The sequence below is a fragment of the Taurulus bubalis genome (assembly GCF_910589615.1).
Source record: "Taurulus bubalis genome assembly, chromosome: 2".
In the NCBI taxonomy this organism is placed as follows: Eukaryota; Metazoa; Chordata; class Actinopteri; order Perciformes; family Cottidae; genus Taurulus; species Taurulus bubalis.
Window position 1 is genome coordinate 14303376 of NC_136590.1, and position 17007 is coordinate 14320382.

Sequence of the window (17007 nt, forward strand, 5' to 3'; positions counted from 1 at the left end):
ACCCGACGGTGAGACGGTCACAGATCTCCACAGAGACAGAGACCCACTATGCTTCTACCTGCTCTGCATCAGCCTGCATTGATAGATCTTGCATTTTTCCTCTCGGAACCTGCCGACGCTTAATAATGTATTGAGGCATCTTCTGAACAACAGCAGTGCATATATGTTATGTTTTTTTGTTTAAGTAAACAACACTGCTTAGCTGCTATTGAATGGTTGTATTTTCTGTTGCATTGTCATTGTGCAAATAAGATGCCTATATTAAAACACAATTACATAATTGTATTCTTAACTATATTAACTCTTTATTTGGAAGTTCACATATGTTGTGAGATGTGTTTTGCCGACACAAAAGGATCTAGGTGTTAGCTGCATGGTGGTGTTTCTGAGTCAGGTTTTTGTTGTCTGTTTTGGTTAGTGTGGACTTTGCCAGTGACAGTGTCAAATACACATCCCTGTTCGCTAGACTCATTGGATGTAACACTGAAAGAGATCACATGAAGTCTTACTTCTTCATGATACAGATGACCAGATTCTTTGTTGATATACTGCAATACAATATTTACATTGTAAACTGAGGGGTATTTATTCAGCCAGATGATGAAAATCAAACAACAGTGTTTGTCCTTGTCATTCATGACTTGAGTTGCTTCCAACGAGATGAAAGGTGAAGGCTCACAGTTGGTTAAAGTTTGTGTTTATTCTTCAGTGAGATGGTCTTCCGGTTGCTGTGCTTCATAGTGTAGAACAGTACTGCACCAGCGTCTGTTAGAGACTGGTGGGAAGAAGAAAGTTCAGAAAAACAGGCTAAGTGTTTCCTTACTAAACAGTTTAATTTATAGGGACAGAACATGATTTACCTGCGAGTCTGAAACGACAGATTTTCTCTATGAAAAAACAAACCAAAAGAGTTTTGTGTTTTTTTTTTTTTCAACCAATGTAATACACTGAAGCTGAAAAAAAAAACTTAAAAAACTCACCCTTGTGATGTTATCTTTGTGGGTGTATATTGGCTCCATGGTCTTAATCCATTCTTGGTATGTTTGATGGTCCTCTGCACTGTGATAATTCTCTCTGCAAACAGAGGCAGACTCACTTTACAGTACAGTATCTAGCCGAATAAATACATCTAATAAAACAGCATGCATTCAGACACACACACACACACACACACACACACACACACACACACACACACACACACACACACACACACTATAATAATAATAATATCAAGTTGATCAAAAAGAGAAAAAAAGAAAACGAAAGCCTAAAAAAGCTTAAACTCAAAATGATCTATTTGAATGATTTAACAAATAAAATGAGGGTTATTGCTTATGAACCCGTGAATTAAAAAATAATATTCACCAGTTTGAGTAATAAATAATAAGTAAATAATCATTAACAGTTGATCAGATTAATCAGACGTATTTAACGTTTGCTCTTTAATAAACATTTTAATGTCAACTAAAGAGCAAGGCAGTTCAACAGTTTTTTTCATTTTCCCATCACTTTTGACTTTTGCATCAGCTTGAGTTTTGCTCTCAGTTTCTGTAATTCAAAGTATTATTGTCAATCGTCTAAATCCCTTTTTTTGTTCTTCATTTGTAACGTCACCTGCACAATAATTGGACATGTCATTTTCTCTGTTTTTTCTTGATTATATAGAATCTGCCCTCATTAAATCAATTTGTCAGACTGAAGGATTAAGTAGCTCTCATTCTACATGTTGCCCACACATAATACTGTCAGTCAGAGCTTCCTCCATCCCTCCTGTTACTCACATCGCTCTCTCGATCAGCTTCCTCTGCAGCTCCCCTTCCCTCCTGGCATCGAGGAAGCGACCTCTGACAGCCAGAGCGGCGCTGGCCTGTGACGAGTTGAGCTGAATGATGGCCAGGGAGAGAGAGGACAGGGCCGTCGAGCTGAACAGGAGGGTCCCACTTTTATCACAAGAGTGCTTCTTAACATTTACAGCTTCAGCCATGCAATTATTATTACTGTGCAAACACACACAGGGGCCACTTTGTAGCTGTTTAGACGATGAATTGCACGACCTTCTTTCAGTATAGACTGAGTTAAGAGGGTCATTTACTGTGTGACTAATTGTTAGAATGAATGAGAAATGCGATTTACATGGTGCAATCCTTTCTGCATGATGTGAAGGGTCCTGTTACTCAGCAACAGCCAGTCTCCTTGGATTTTCAAATGCTTTACTTGAAGCGTCACAGAGATTGGTGTAAAATAATACATCTCATCAATTGTTGTCCTCAGGGAGAAAATGCCTCGTTGATTAAAGATGTCAGACGATAATGACTTAATGACTTGTTTAAGCTTAAAAATAGGCCAAAAGCATGCAACAGCTCAGCGGTGTGTGCGTGTGTTAGGTGGGGGGAGAAGCACTGTAATTATGGAAACATCATTATCACCTGTCATTAGTAACATCTCGGCCTGTGGTGATCACTCTGAGCATCGTCTGTCCCTTCCTCTGCCTGTACCTGATCTGCAGCTGGATGGCCACACGGCTACCAGCGACTGGCGCTGACACTGAAGGAAAGCACAGGAAATCCACAAATAAGAATTGAGAGTATTTCTGAGAAAGTACATGTTGCTTTTCACTGACGGAATTTGACAAAGGGAATTTCAACAAGCATTTTACTACAGATTTAGTCTGCAGTGAGACAATGTCATGCATACCAAAGTAACCCGTCTGTCATGGTGACATAATGTAACAGTGTTTTCTCACCGTCTGCATCCTGTTCATTGGCTCCAAACTGGAAGGTGATCTCTGTATCTGGGCCCACGTTCCCCACCTCTCTGGTCCCTTTGTGTCCTGCCTCCTTCTCCCCTCTCGTACACCTGGACCAAAGGAGAACATCAGTCAATGCCTGTTAATAATGCAATTTAATACACATTAGTATTAAGGTGTACACAGAGCAGATCTTACAGTAATTGGGGCAGCAGTAACGTGACAGTGCAATGTGTAGCTATCATCCTGTTCTCAATCATCTGTTCGAACTCTTGGTGCAACCTCTTGGGACTTGCTATCACCACCTAGGGGACAAACACACAGATGACAAGCTCTAATGAATGACATACATCATGAATAAAAATACTGGTAATTTATATAAAAATCGGACAAATGTTGACACACATCGCAACACTTCTTACTTTCCCTCCAGTGCGATCAGCGAGTCTTCCCAGCTCATCCAGCCTGCAGTCTGTTCCCTCTATGGACAGCACAGACACTGTGACACTAATGAAAGAAAGATGAACCTCATGAGAGTGATCCACTTGACGATAATATAACATGTACTGTAATATGTATTATAACACTTGTTCCATTTCTGAGACCGATGAGGAGATGTTTACCAACCCCTGATTGGCAGCATAATCCCCCAGGTCCTGGTAGAATATGGTGGATGAGAGGAGAGTGCGAGCATCATTATCCTCTACCTCCAGATTCCCCAACTCTGTGTTGGCCTTTCCATCTGTACAGATAATCACCTTCGAGATCAGCAGGGATAGCAGGTCAGGTTGGTGTTGTTTTTAGAGAATAGACAAATGAAAAATGACCTATGATTCAGTCAGAAATACTGATTACGGTCAACAAACGCAATTTAATATTGAAATAAAGTGAGTACAAGTGACCATCACTGTCCTGGATCTTTTTCAGGTAACAAGGTTTCTGCAGCTAGACAGCTGTCATAAACACTTCATGGTGTGCGTGAGTTTGGCTGAATCTGTTCAGCTAATGTTTGCAGTGATGTGAAATTATCATGTACTACAGGTAGTACATGTATAATGTAGTACATGGGCTAAGACATATACATACACTTGTATGCTCTTGTGAATAAGACCAAACCTACTTTGGACCCTGGATGTCTGGAGGCTATCGCAATCGTCAGGAGCGCAGCAGGACCGAGAGCTGTGGTCCCACCTTCAGATAATCTTTTAACAAGAGAAAAATTAAAAAAAACACATCTGTTATTTAAGTTTTATAATACATAATAATTGGGAGGTAATTCAATAGGATTTACGAATGTATTGTCTTTCAATGGAATCAAATCATAATGAAAACGTTTTATAAATTGGTCGAAGAAATGACAGAAAATCTTATATATTCTTATAAGAATTCTGTTTAACTACACCAGTGTAGTTAAATCTAACTATTGTCTAAATCCAATTATTGTGTTATTTTGTGAAAGCATGTCAACACAGTCAGTTATGGCTATTAATTATGTTAATTCTTACTGTACAATTTCACTTGAAACTGTTCGGCTCATTTTGCACTAAAGTTTAAAAGAAAAAATACTTGATACTCACAGAATTCAAAAACTGGATTTCCCGCATGGTTATTCCTTATAGACAGTATCAACATGTGAAATTACATATAATATATATATATAGATATGATAGACCCATGATAGAAGTTTTTGGCCATATCGCCCAGCCACTAATAAAATAGTTAAATTACTGTTCATTCTCTTACCCCAGGACTTGTCTCTGTAGGTAATCCTTGGTCTGTGAGAGTGGAGGTGGAGTTGGGAAACCGACTGCAGTCTCTTTCAGAAAGTTGCAGTCAGTTAACTCATCACTGCTCAGGGAATGTGATGTGAAATTCTCATTTCCATGCATTGTCACCTGGTAACAAACACATTACAAGGGATGAAGAAAAGCAGCACTTGCATGAGCTGAAAAGCAAATTTAAATACGTCAGACATAAATTTAAGAAAACAGAAGTAATTTACTGAAAAACTGGGAGAAATGCTAAATGTACATACAGATCTATCGTGACGATCAAGCCTCTAATGATAATTTATGCACCTGATTGTTGAAGGTGATGAGTCCGACTCGCATGTCCGGTTGCTGCTCACTCAGTCTCTGAACACACTGCAACACGGCTTCCTGAACAAACTGGTTCGAAGACAATACCTTCCTATCACCAACTGCGTCTTGATAGCATCTTTGTACAAGCATTTTTATTTAGAAGATTTAGATTTTCAAGCGAACCTAAGAATCACAGTTCATTTTCAGTTATAAAAGGTGAAAAGACACTTGACAACATGACAAATAACTCACCTGGAGACGGCTTTTGTGGACCACACGTTCTCCCTCTGACACCTTAAAACAACAGAGACTGATCTTTTGAAACACCACAGAATGTATTTGTGAACGCCAGCTGTCACACATGGCCTCATGATACCAGCGGTAAGTAGATCAGTGTCAGGTCATGTGGTTTTACCTGCGTGGTGATGCTCATGGAGCCTGAGATGTCGATGCAGAAGAGCAGCAGCGCGTCAGCAGCACACAGGGGCATTTCATCAGGACGTAGCAAAAAGAGGACATCCTGACACTGTGGCATACTGGGAGTGCTGGTCAGCTCCCAGGTCTGACAGAAGTAACATTCGTTAACCTGTAGTTCAGCACAAGGAGAGAACATCACTGTTACTGAAAAGCATGAGCAACATTAACTGAGTCCACCCTGCCTGCAGTCTGTATCAATCACACCAACCCCAGTTATCCATAGTTTCATTATGTTGAGATCAATGAGGCTTGTTATTTGTTTCTGATTAGTGATTACAAGGAGATTTACAGTTATTATTCACATTTGAAATCAATGAGTCTTAACCGTGTGGCTACTTAACAGTTTCAGAATAAAGACTGAATGAAATACAGCATGTAATTACCACATTGTCGTAGCAGGAGTCCAGCACAGAGCCGCATTCGGAGCAAGAGGCGGGTTCTCCTCGTGTGGTCTGCCCTGGAAATATGCAAACATCATCGTCATTATAAGCCAATTGGATTGAAAATCGAACTTAATGGCATATAATGCAGGTTTTATGGTGACGATAAAGGTTTACTGACCTCTTTCTTCTTTGCATAATTTCTCTAAACTGACAAGGAGCACATTGGGATTCCCAGGCAGAGGCCCCTTATCTGCTGATCCTGAGATGGGAACAACAAGTGCATTATAAATAAGCACCGGTGGTGTAAAACATTTGGATGAGAGGTACTCCTTTGACAGCGTGACAGGGACTGTTGCAATTATCGTTACTAGTAGGCGATGTGTCCGAGAGGGATTTCCGAGATGTTGCGGGAGATGAGTTGGGTGAAGGCAACAGCACCATGTAATCTGGGATTAACTTCATGAATGAAGGTCTCGGAGGAAGGGGTGGGACTGACGTATGAGAGCAGAATAGAAGAAAACTGTGATGAGCTGTCTATTCCTTCATACTGTCAAATAAAAAAATGAAATAAAAGTTGTTCGTTTACCTGATACCAGAGGCGCCACTTTGCTAGTATCAATAGGCAGCTTCACCTCGACCCCTGTGCCTTCTGGTGTGCTGTACGAGTAGTTTGGGTCCCAAGGACGTACATTTAAATCTGGCTCATTCGGGAGGTCGTAGGTAAATGTTTGACTGTTATTGGAGGAGAGGAGTGGCTGACTGTAGGGAAGGGACTGGGTTTTTGCTGAAGATCTCATGTGTGGCGGAAGAAGAGCTTGAGGAAACAGAGATAAAGCAATGTGTTAAAGGAATGATTCACCCAAATAATATAAATTGACCCTCATTTGCTGCAGATCAGTGGAATACATAAGAGCAGTTGACCACTAAACACAATGCTTTACCACCTGAAGCTCAATTTACGACTTCTAATCAAGTCATTATCGTCTTAAAGGGGTAGTTCACCCAAATTCTCTTCTCTCTCTCCTGGGATGTGCAAATCCAATGTGGAACAGAGAGAATCAAACTTTCCAGATTAAATAATGCCTATTTTATTTAATTTGTTTAGATTCTTAAACTTGTTTGGTAGCCTTCAGTGGAGTGTGGCTTAGAGGATAACACTGAATTACTCATTAAGGATATTAACTGTATCTCAGGTATTTAAGATAATACCATAGTACAGAGTCTAATCTTGGTCAGTAATACATTTACATGGATATTACTACAATTACAATACCTGTTTTTCGAGATGTCTGCTGAGGAGGTGTACTTGGGGATGCTGCTGTCCCCGCTTTATTGTGAAATTCAGCATTTCCATAAAAGGGAGTGGGCTTCACAGCCTTCTTTACTTCCTTGATCTTTTCCAACTGTTCAATGAACTTTGGGCCAGGTTGGGGTGACTTTGGTAATTTGGCTTCTGTAGAGTTTGTTGGAGGAGGAGGGGGAGGAGTGCTAGGACGAACCCGGTTAACAGGAGGAAGAAGAGCTAAAAAGAATAGAGATAAAAAAATATATGTACAGTGGCTGTTAATTTGAGAACAGCTTCTTGCAAGAGAAATGGAAGCACAGACAAAACAACTGGTGCAGCGATGACCTTTGTGCTGTGAAGAAAATGTGACTCAGGTGGCAGATGGCTTTTACTGAGGAAAGCAGAGTATCTAAAAAGGAATCTGTCCTCTAAGATAGACAGAGAGGTTGTGTGTCTCACATTACATAATGCTTAATGGTACTCAATCAACTCAGAAAGCTCTGCTAAAAGGAGTCGGCATATACGTTTAGAAATCAGCAGTTATTTAGTTATTAAGTATTGGCAATTAATTTTCTTTCTCTCAACTTTTACTTCAGTTTATGGCTTCCTATATTTACCAGAATCTATTTTGTCATCCTGTAGAGAATGGACCTGACTGCTGGTGACAGTGACAGTGAAAGCTTTGTGTGTCTTTGGTGGATTTCTTCAAACTATTGAGTCAAGCACTTTGAATCTAAGACCCACGACAGCTGCCTCTATAGTTTCCCTACATCCCCAGGCCCATGCATTTCCATGAAGCTTTGCAGTCATTGCCATCCTCCACCTGTACACCAGATACCCTCGGAATTGACTCCCACATCTCCCTGTCATACACCAGCGCCTTTTCCAAAGTCAGATAGTCAGTGTTGTCTCCAGCCTCTTCTAAACACAAATCTCTTGAACCTGTGGATTCTCAGTTACTTCCGTCACTTTATGTGTTATCTACGTATCAGCCTAACTGATCCTGTCTGCCTGCTTGTCTGCATTTGGGGCTGGCGTTATCAGCTGTAACCGCCGACTGAAAGCAGTTTAACCTTCGGAGATAACCAGTGGGGCAGGCTCACATGCACTAACATGCACTCACATGCACTAAACGCACGCGTGGCCGGCCAAGCTACGGCAACAAAGCAAAGCTCAGATAACAAAACACACGGGAAAGGCGACTTCCTCCTCTGCTCAGGTACATGATCCACTGTATCTTTACACAGACAATTGTTGTTTGCTGCTATAATAATGTTCATAATGTTAAATGCAGCGCATTTAAACAAGTATAGGTGTTATACATTTGATGTCTGGAAGTGTTTGAAAGAGTTCACACCTGAGCGCTTAATGACATGAGATCGATGGTCGTCCTTTTGAATCACTGATGGCGGCACATAAACAAATCCACAAGCAAATTCCATTGTGAGTCTACCGGCCTATGAGAGAGAGGACATTATTTAACAAAACATCACACCTATAAATCAGTAAAGAGGAAACGTCTGTAAAACATAAAACACAGCCAGTCCACTCCAAAGTAATCACGATACAAATGGCTCTGTGCCAATTCAGTTTTTAAGATGTCGACGCGCCTGTAATTAAGCACCTAAAATGAAAGAAACTTAATCCACACAATGCAACCAACATACATTTGTTGTGTCCGCAATATATAATTAACACCTCCTCTGAAAACAAGCATATCTAAGAAATACTCACACATGCAGAGTCCGTTGAATGCTGTCAGTACAGTATAACCAGACATGAAACCTTCCCAGGTCTCTCAAATATTTCAACAACTGTGGCGTCTTGCCATTCACTCATTGTTATTCATTGCGTCTCAGACATCTTGTCCAACAAGTTTCTTTCTTTAAGAACCTCAGTGATACTTTAGAGTGGTGTGCACACACAGCTGTGAGGTTGGGTGGTTAGTCACAGATGTATTGCATAATGCCTAACACTAGTTAAACATTTCAAGAATGTAAACTAAAATGGGTGGAATAATACAAGCTGAGTTGCGAAACCGAACAATACATTGTTGAAAGTCAAGATGATTAATATGCCTTTCAAAGTAAAATAATATCTATATTGTAAACCTATTTGATAGATCTTGCTCTTTGTCTTTGTTGTTTTTGTTTGGTGTCTTTCAGTATTTTACTATGCTTCTGTTTGATTCATGTCATTACATGTACATTACATTCCCAAATCACAAAATAAATAATAATAATAAAACATAATATACAATTGAAACAATTTAAATACACTTGTAAAATGATGACACACGTTTACACATGTGTTGTTTTAGGTTTGACAACCTGTTGTCTTATATGTTTTAGGTTTGATAACCTGAATCAACTTGACAAGACTAAGTCTACAGACATGATAGCTCTGTGAGGCTATACTTGAGTACAGCGCAGCTTTGAGCCAAATGCTAACATCAGCACATGCACACAGGGCCAATGCTAACAAACTGGTATGGCGGATTCAGCCGGTACAGTGTTTACCATGTGAATAATCGTTTAGGCATGCTAACAAACGCACACACACACACACACACACACACACACACACACACACACACACACACACACACGCACACACACACACTCCATGGCAACAAATAACACAGTCAACCAGATGGATTAGAGGCAAAACAATTACACTTTTATTTCGAAAATCAATTCTCTCAGTCAAAGTAACTTCTATGTGTCTCTACATAATACCTATTAAGTAAACATTATCCTTGTGTGCTCCCATCATTGTAACCGGTGCATATCTGTCTTCATTATAATGACCTAATGACTCAGACATGTTGGCAGTAAATAAATATCCTCTCTTGTTCTGTTTTGTTTCGTCTTAATGTGCACACACGCATGCACACATACAGCTCCTGCACAAACAGTACATTTAGTCTTCGACAATTCATATTGCAGAAGCACTCAAACCAAAGTAGTTTAGAATATTAAAACCATAACAAATTTAACATTTGAAAGTGTCTGGGAACAGATTATATCTGTGTTACAAACTATATTATATAACAATATTTGTTATTTTTTGAAGATTTGTAACTAACTCAGTGAGAAATGGATGTTTAGGACAAAGTCTATTAGACAGTATGACGTCACTCTGCAACTTCAACGTAATTTGCTGGGTAGAAGCCCTCTTTCCCATCGCTCAGGACTCCTCGACACCAACCCTGGTCATCCTCCTCCTCGACCTTCAGGAACACTTCACCTGGGATCACAGAAAATAGAAGTCTGTTAATCAATGTTTGTGTTTCAATAAATAGTAAGTTATGTGAGCCATGAAACGCATATGTGTAATTGTTTGTACCATTCAGCTCAAGCAGCACAATGCATATTTAAGCCATTGCAACAATTCCATAAGATGTTGTTCTTATTAAGGCCACTTCTTCTCTAAATATCAGTAACGCTTTATTTCACGGTCAAATGTGAATGAAGAATTACATATACAGTAAACACAATGTTTTAGTCTTTTAGACAGCTCTTTCAAATGTTTTTTACATTCCATAATTTTCACGTAAATCTCAGTCACATAATAATGTTAACAAGCACATTATAAGGACTAATCATTTATTACTAAAGTATTACCTATTAAATAACATTGATTATGCGCACCAAAATATAAAATGTTACCCAATGTTCTTCCAAAATACAAAGCATGTCCAATTTTCCAATATTTTCTCGAGAAATTAGGAGTAATATATTTTACTTAAAAAAATATACATTTAGAGAGTGTGTGTTTTTATTTGATTTGATTGAGCTCTGATTGAGTTCTGGTTTTGCTTAGCTAACCTCAGCTTAACTTAGTTGCCCAGAAGGGGGTAAAAATCTTACTGAAGCCTTGCAAATAGTACTTTCATGTTTGTTTGTTAAGATTCCAACGCTTTATCAAACAGAATGGAAGAGATAAGTGCACTTTTAGGCAGGATTTGAATAATATTATACCCACAAAACTAAACTATAGAGCGTTTAAATGTTACTGTCTCTACTTTATGTATAAAACATATTTTCACACTTGGGTAAAACCATCACACAGCAGAAAGATAAAGATAAAACTTAGATTTTGAGGAGGCCTTAAAGCTGGAGTAGGCAGTTTATTTTTGGTGTCATTGGGCAACAATTATATAATAACCTTTAGGCGTAATGTAATTCCAGTGGTCTGAGAGACAACTAGACTTTGGCACCTCCTCTTTGGAGGACTTTGAACAATCGCTGGTCATTTCAGCGAGGGTGTTCCTATTGCCTTCTCTACAAATGCAAATGGATGTGTGTGCAAGCCTAATTTGTGAAAGCATGATTTAACGTGAGAATCACAACCCAGATATCATGTAAGGTAACCACAGTAAACTACACACAGCACATGTATGTTTAACAGCCTGCCATCATTTTCGAGGGATGGGATGCATTTATAGTCAAATTTACAGTGATACAATGGTTGTGATTTATTACACAAGTCCTATTATAGCTTTAAAACTTTGAGAATAACACTAATGTCTAATCCATTTGAGCGTCGTCACATCACACTTTAGGTGTCACCTGCTTTAAACGACAGCTCATCGCCCTCCTCTCCCACGTAGTCATACATAGCTCGCACCTTCACACCTCCAATCATCACACTAACAGGAGAAGACATGAACGCTTGAACAATCAGAAACACATAAATATTAATTGGAATAAAATATATGTTGTTCTTTTTTTCAAATTAGTTATCATACATTGAAAGAACTATAGATTACTTACGGTCGATTCTCTTTTTTTTTCTTCTGTTCTCTTTTTTTTCTATCTAGCTTTTTTACTGGTGGGACCCATTCCTGGTGAAAAAGATACAAGTTGAGTTATCAAAACTTTGGTCAAGTAAAACAGCTATGATAAATGCATTGCAAGATACAAATAGGAAAGTATCTTGTTTATATGTAGATTAGACAATTTGTGAGGCCATGCATTTTCTTAACTTTTTTTTACTGTGCTCTTTTAACTGTTGAAATGTTTGGCCGTTATTGTCAATCTGGTTTTAACACTTTTATTTATTTTTCCTGACTCTTGTTAAGCACTTTGTGACCCTTGTCTGTAAAAAGTGCTATATAAATAAACCTTATTATTATTATTATTATTATTATTATTATTATTATTATTATATTAATAAGCAAAAGAAAAACAACAACACAAGAAGGTTAACACAAAGCAACGATATACATTTTATAAGATATGTCCACATTTAGTTCATGCTGTCTCTGATGTAAGACTCCAAAAAAGCAAAGTATTTGATTCTGCTAAATACTGAATTATCATTCCATTGTTTATTGTTATCCGGTCGTCCTGAGAGTGCATGTATTTTTCTCCTCTATGTGTTGGAGTGCAACATTGTAACATACATCAATCTTTGGCCAGTCGGTCGGCATGCCAGGGCCACGGTTGTTCTTCCACCATTTAAGATCATCTTGCTCATCGATGGACATCAGAGTGTGGTGGAGCTCACTGTACACTGCCTTCACACTAACACAAGGACACGATAAATACACAGAGACACTTGCTCTACACTAACCGCTAAAAAACAATTGACTTCCACCCTGATGGCTGCTCACCTCTCATTGTTGGTGATATCAAGATGTCTGTGGATGGAGAGGAAGGCCTGCTTCAGAAAGCTGATCCTCTTCCTCTCCTCCTCCTGTGATTCTTCAAAAATGGCTTCCATCTCCTCCATGTAGCGAGGTGTATAGGACGTCACATCCTCCAGCAGTTTCTCATAGCGATCTCTAATCTGCAGGCAGCGCACAAGAACAATTTAGGAAAAGTAGAACATCTACTACATCTCTTGAATGGAGGACAATCTGAAATCATCTGCTGCCCTTTACTGTTGCCATGTTGGGCTCCATAAACACAGAGATGTGTAACAATAACAAGTCTCCATACAAGGGAAATGCTTGGAACAGAAACTTAAGGCTGCAGGCTTGTGTTTAGAGTTGATAGTGCATTACCAGATGCAGCAGGCTAACAAATCCTTCTTGGAATGCAACATGTTTGACTTTGTGGCATGTCATGAATCAGTAATTGGGAATTTAAATGTGCTGTGAATGAAGCCCTTCTTCAACATGCATGGTGTCCAGTGGTGCAGTGTGTTAATATCCCTCCTCACCTTTTCTTTCTCCTCTGTGACCTTCTCTCTGGCCTCTGTGATTTTCTGCTTTTTCTCTGGACTCATCTCAGCGTTTTCGCTAGCTTGTTTTTCTTTGTCGAGGGCTGTTTGCTCCCTCTGACAGGACTTGTGATATGCAACGCGGGCCTTCTCCAGCTGTTGAATACACATTCACACACATGCATAGTATTTACTTTTAGGAAAATTGCTGATTTGCTTTCTTGTTGAAAGCTAAATATTAAGCTATTGGTAGGGGATAGTTAGATAGGAATGCTAGGCTAGAAGCAGGGGGGCAACAGCTTGTGTGGTTCTGTCCAAAGGTAAAGAAAACTAAATTAACTTTTTTGTGCTTTGTTGACATAGCTGGGCCAATCTTGTGTGCTTTTTAGGTGATGTTGGTGCATGAGAGCGCGTCCCACTGTGGTTAGCTCATAGCCACCAAAGTGCCCATATGGTGGTGACAGTTGCTAACGCAATGGCATTGTCAGAAAAGCATAGTGCCCACCCTCTGGTGCCCACCCTCAAATTTAAGACTGTTAGTTGCAACCACGCTGTTGCTGTTTTTTGAGAGCTGTGTGGAGGCAATATATGTGCTATGAATTGGTGGTGGTGTTGCTATACATGAAAGTTAATTCTTGACCATTGAAAAAGGAGTTTGACAAAAACACTTCTTTTCACTTTATTCTGAGCTTTCAGTTGCATCTTGTGGTTTTCATCTGAAGATGGAGTTGCCAATTAATACTGTGTGCAAACTCTATTTGCTACTTCTGAACCCCCCCCCCGTCTACCCCCCCTCTCCACACACACACACACACACACACACACACACACACACACACACACACACACACACACACACACACACACACACACACCTTCATCAGCTTTTTGGACCAAGGTTTCTGCGCACGGGAAAAACTTGTTTTGTTGTTGTAGCTCTCCCTGAACCCACAACAGATTTGCTTTGGAAAGATCTCCTTCTGCCAGGTTTTCACGCGGCCGCCTTCCTCCACCGTGAGGGACTGAGAGATGGAGGAGTGGAGGGCAGACAAACGCTCAGTGGAGGTGAAGAAACATTGCCATGCCCTCATGAGGGAGCCATAAAGTGGCCCTGGGAAAGGAGAAAAAAGACTGAGGAATGAAATAACAGAGCACAGAGGTCATAGAACCAATAGAGAAATAATGACTTCCATTTTTAAAGTTTCAAACGAGTACCGATGCAACCATTAAAAAAATATCATGAGGTAACTTAAAGCTATGTCGACTGAGATGATACTTACGAGAATCCACTATGGACTTCCACTTGCTGCTCCACTGGCTGAGCTGCTGGGCGTACTGTTTTTCTACCTTTGCTCTCTCCGTGAAACAGGCCACAATGTCGTTGCAGGCCTGGAAGGATTGTTCAGTTCGGTGCACTGTACGCACATAGTTCCCCGGCTGAGAGGAGGAATGGTGATATGTAAAATAACAAACCTGCAGAACTCAAGTATGTACATTCACAAACACACGAGCACTGATTTTGTTTAACTTGCAATTCCTTGTATCAAAGTGATGTAAGATTGAATCATGAATATAATCCTCACCATCCAGAAGCTCTGTTTCTTGGCATCCTCCGGTGGCTCTTTGGGAAGGCTCGCCATTGTAGGGAACGTATCTGTCTCAGAAAGCAAGAGATAGCTGTTTGTGGTATATGAGAGAGTGGCTCGACTGGTTAAGATGCATAACGAGCAACGTAAGAGAGCTTTTATTGGCAGATAGGTGACATTGATAATCACGCAACAGGTTGGACGTCTACACCGTGTAATGTGCAGATACCGCAGGCTGACTTCCTCATAAACAGAGCCGTTACCCCTGCATGGCAGGAAATAATTGGCGACTGAAACCCTAAAGTGTGTGTGTGTACTGTATGTGTTGCAGAGCTTATTGCCATAACAACGTTGATGATTCTGACGTGGTGTTATTTACACTGTACAGTGCTTGGTTACATCCAAGAAGCCCCCTGCCTCAGTAAGGGGAGTGCCATACAGTGGCAGACTGGAATTCACAGGGGTGGGATCTGCCAGTAGGAATAGAACAGCTGCTCCAGCATTCTTCCTGTTGCCTTCCCAAAATAAACAGCATGGAAAGGTCATCTTTTCCTTTGCTCTGACTAATACAAGGCATATTAGAACCAACTGTCGCCCACTCTGACTCCTCCTGCCATTCGATTCGGAGATCATGACAAGAGCAAGAGCAAGATTTTTGCTTTATCTTACAAATGGGAAAACAGGATTTAAAAGGAATTCAACTGTCCAGATATTTTCGCACAGCCTGTAAAGCAAAGCCCAAGTGGTGCATATACATTGGAGGGAGACTGAACAAAAGGAAAGAGATGCATGCACAAACATGCAAAGGACTCAGTCACATTAGGGCCTATTTCTGTCTTAGTAACAAGTTGACACATTGCTGGCTGAGTAATATGAAAGTGACTAACCACACCTCATCACAAGACTGAGCATGACAGAGAGTTAGGCTCTTGTAGGACTTTCTGTCCCTTAGCTTGCTGGTGTAAATGCGTATATTATCATGTTATTCATGTTACTATGGGCTCCTGCAAGTCAAAACATGGAAGGGAGTCCCTGAAGGCTCACCTTAAATTTTGCTTTTTTCACTTTGTTGGATTCTGTTATCAACGCAGAGGAAAGGAACAGCCTATACACTCATTTTACCTCACAGAAGCATTCCAATCAAAGTATTTTGATGCTAAAAAAAACTCCATCCACAAGCATAGAAGAAGCAAGAAGTGGCAACAGAGCAGTCATGCCTGGAAGCACTTACATTTCTCTCTGAATCACCAGTGATTACTCAAGTGACCACTTGTTACTGTAGTTCAAGGGCTGGGGATTTTCTCTCTGTCCGTCTTCCCCTCTCCCAGTGTGCCTCTCCTCGTCTAACTCATGTTTCTCTCCCCTCTCTCACTGACCTAATTTTCCCTTGGCACTTAAAGTTACACACACACACACACACACACACACACACACACACACACACACACACACACACACACACACACACACACACACACACACATTGTTGATCTAAAAGTGGGCGTGAGACACAGAGAAAATGCATGCAAAAAAATTAACCAAATCAGAGCCTTTGCATGGTAATCACTCCGCTGTTAATTGGCTTCAGGGCAAACAAAGAGGGAGGAATAAACTTACCTTTCTTGCTCTCCTCTCCTGTCAGCTGCAATATTCTAGTTCACAGTCATGAACTCTTCTTCCTCTTTCTCCTCTGTTCCCTACTTTAACCCCATCCTTTGCTTCTTTGGCTCACTGGCTTCACTCCTTATCAGGCTGTTTAGCTCTTTGACTATCACCCTCTCACTTTCTCTCCACTGTACTAGTAGAAAAACAGCTGTAAGAATCCCCCTCCTTCTCTCTCTCCATGCCTGTCCCTCCCTCTGTCTCTCTCAATATGGTGCTAATGAGATGCTGAACCTTCTTTTTGACCATTCGCTGGTCACAGAAACGTGTCAATGTGGCACAGAGTCATGTGAGCTTATTAGTGAGTGTGTGTGACAGCAGGGGGGTGGGGGATGCCCATGAACTGCCACATTAGCCCGGTGCCCCTTTGCGACCTGCCATTCTCTCTGTGGTGGTCAGGCCTAGAAAGAGAGCATGTCAAAGACAGTACAATATGCAGCATGTCCACCACACATGTGTTGTGGGATTTTACTCTTCTGGATATCAGCCAGAAGTTAAAGGAGAACACACAAGTTACAGTTCACATACTGCTGTCTATATCTGGTTTATATTTCTCAGTCTTTTTCAGATAAATGCTGGATGTAATCAGTTTTCAAACCGCCACTTGTTCTTA

At 40.4% G+C, this 17007-nt stretch overlaps 2 protein-coding genes across 3 annotated transcripts; both read right to left on the reverse strand.

Annotated features, from left to right (window-relative positions):
* Positions 1 to 348: 348 nt before the first annotated feature.
* On the reverse strand, positions 349 to 8779 carry LOC306753822 (circularly permutated Ras protein 1-like). The gene is given in 21 exon segments (XM_079237739.1): positions 349 to 775; positions 861 to 887; positions 981 to 1074; positions 1785 to 1925; positions 2430 to 2547; positions 2747 to 2859; positions 2948 to 3054; positions 3172 to 3256; positions 3377 to 3507; positions 3870 to 3951; positions 4493 to 4644; positions 4828 to 4917; positions 5083 to 5124; positions 5246 to 5416; positions 5691 to 5764; positions 5869 to 5947; positions 6036 to 6181; positions 6277 to 6504; positions 6964 to 7212; positions 8333 to 8432; positions 8710 to 8779. Coding segments are annotated over 20 exon segments (2304 nt in total). The 5' UTR covers positions 8418 to 8432; positions 8710 to 8779; the 3' UTR covers positions 349 to 685.
* An 853-nt stretch (positions 8780 to 9632) lies between these two features.
* LOC306732866 (protein kinase C and casein kinase substrate in neurons protein 1-like) lies at positions 9633 to 16496 on the reverse strand. 2 transcript variants are annotated; one of them, XM_079214040.1, is made up of 10 exons: positions 16350 to 16496; positions 14730 to 14800; positions 14427 to 14583; positions 14022 to 14257; positions 13147 to 13302; positions 12596 to 12771; positions 12386 to 12506; positions 11754 to 11824; positions 11550 to 11629; positions 9633 to 10224 (listed from the first exon to the last, which is right to left on the reverse strand). In XM_079214040.1, exons 2-10 carry the CDS (start codon positions 14784 to 14786, stop codon positions 10112 to 10114), a joined length of 1167 nt encoding a protein of 388 aa, XP_079070166.1. In that variant the 5' UTR covers positions 14787 to 14800; positions 16350 to 16496; the 3' UTR covers positions 9633 to 10111. The 2 variants fall into 2 exon arrangements, with proteins under 2 accessions (XP_079070166.1, XP_079070167.1); XM_079214041.1 differs by lacking the exon at positions 16350 to 16496 and adding an exon at positions 15964 to 16068.
* Between the last annotated feature and the right edge of the window lie 511 nt (positions 16497 to 17007).

Excerpts from the sequence above, each read along its gene's own strand:
- LOC306732866 (XM_079214040.1), bottom strand. The coding sequence starts at position 14,786 with ATGGCGAGCCTTCCCAAAGAGCCACCGGAGGATGCCAAGAAACAGAGC. Across the intron at positions 14,258-14,426 it reads GAAGTCCATAGTGGATTCTC|GGCCACTTTATGGCTCCCTC; the intron begins GTAAGTATCATC and ends CTCCTTTCCCAG. Across the intron at positions 11,630-11,753 it reads AAAAAAAAAGAGAATCGACC|TGTGATGATTGGAGGTGTGA; the intron begins GTAAGTAATCTA and ends TTCTCCTGTTAG.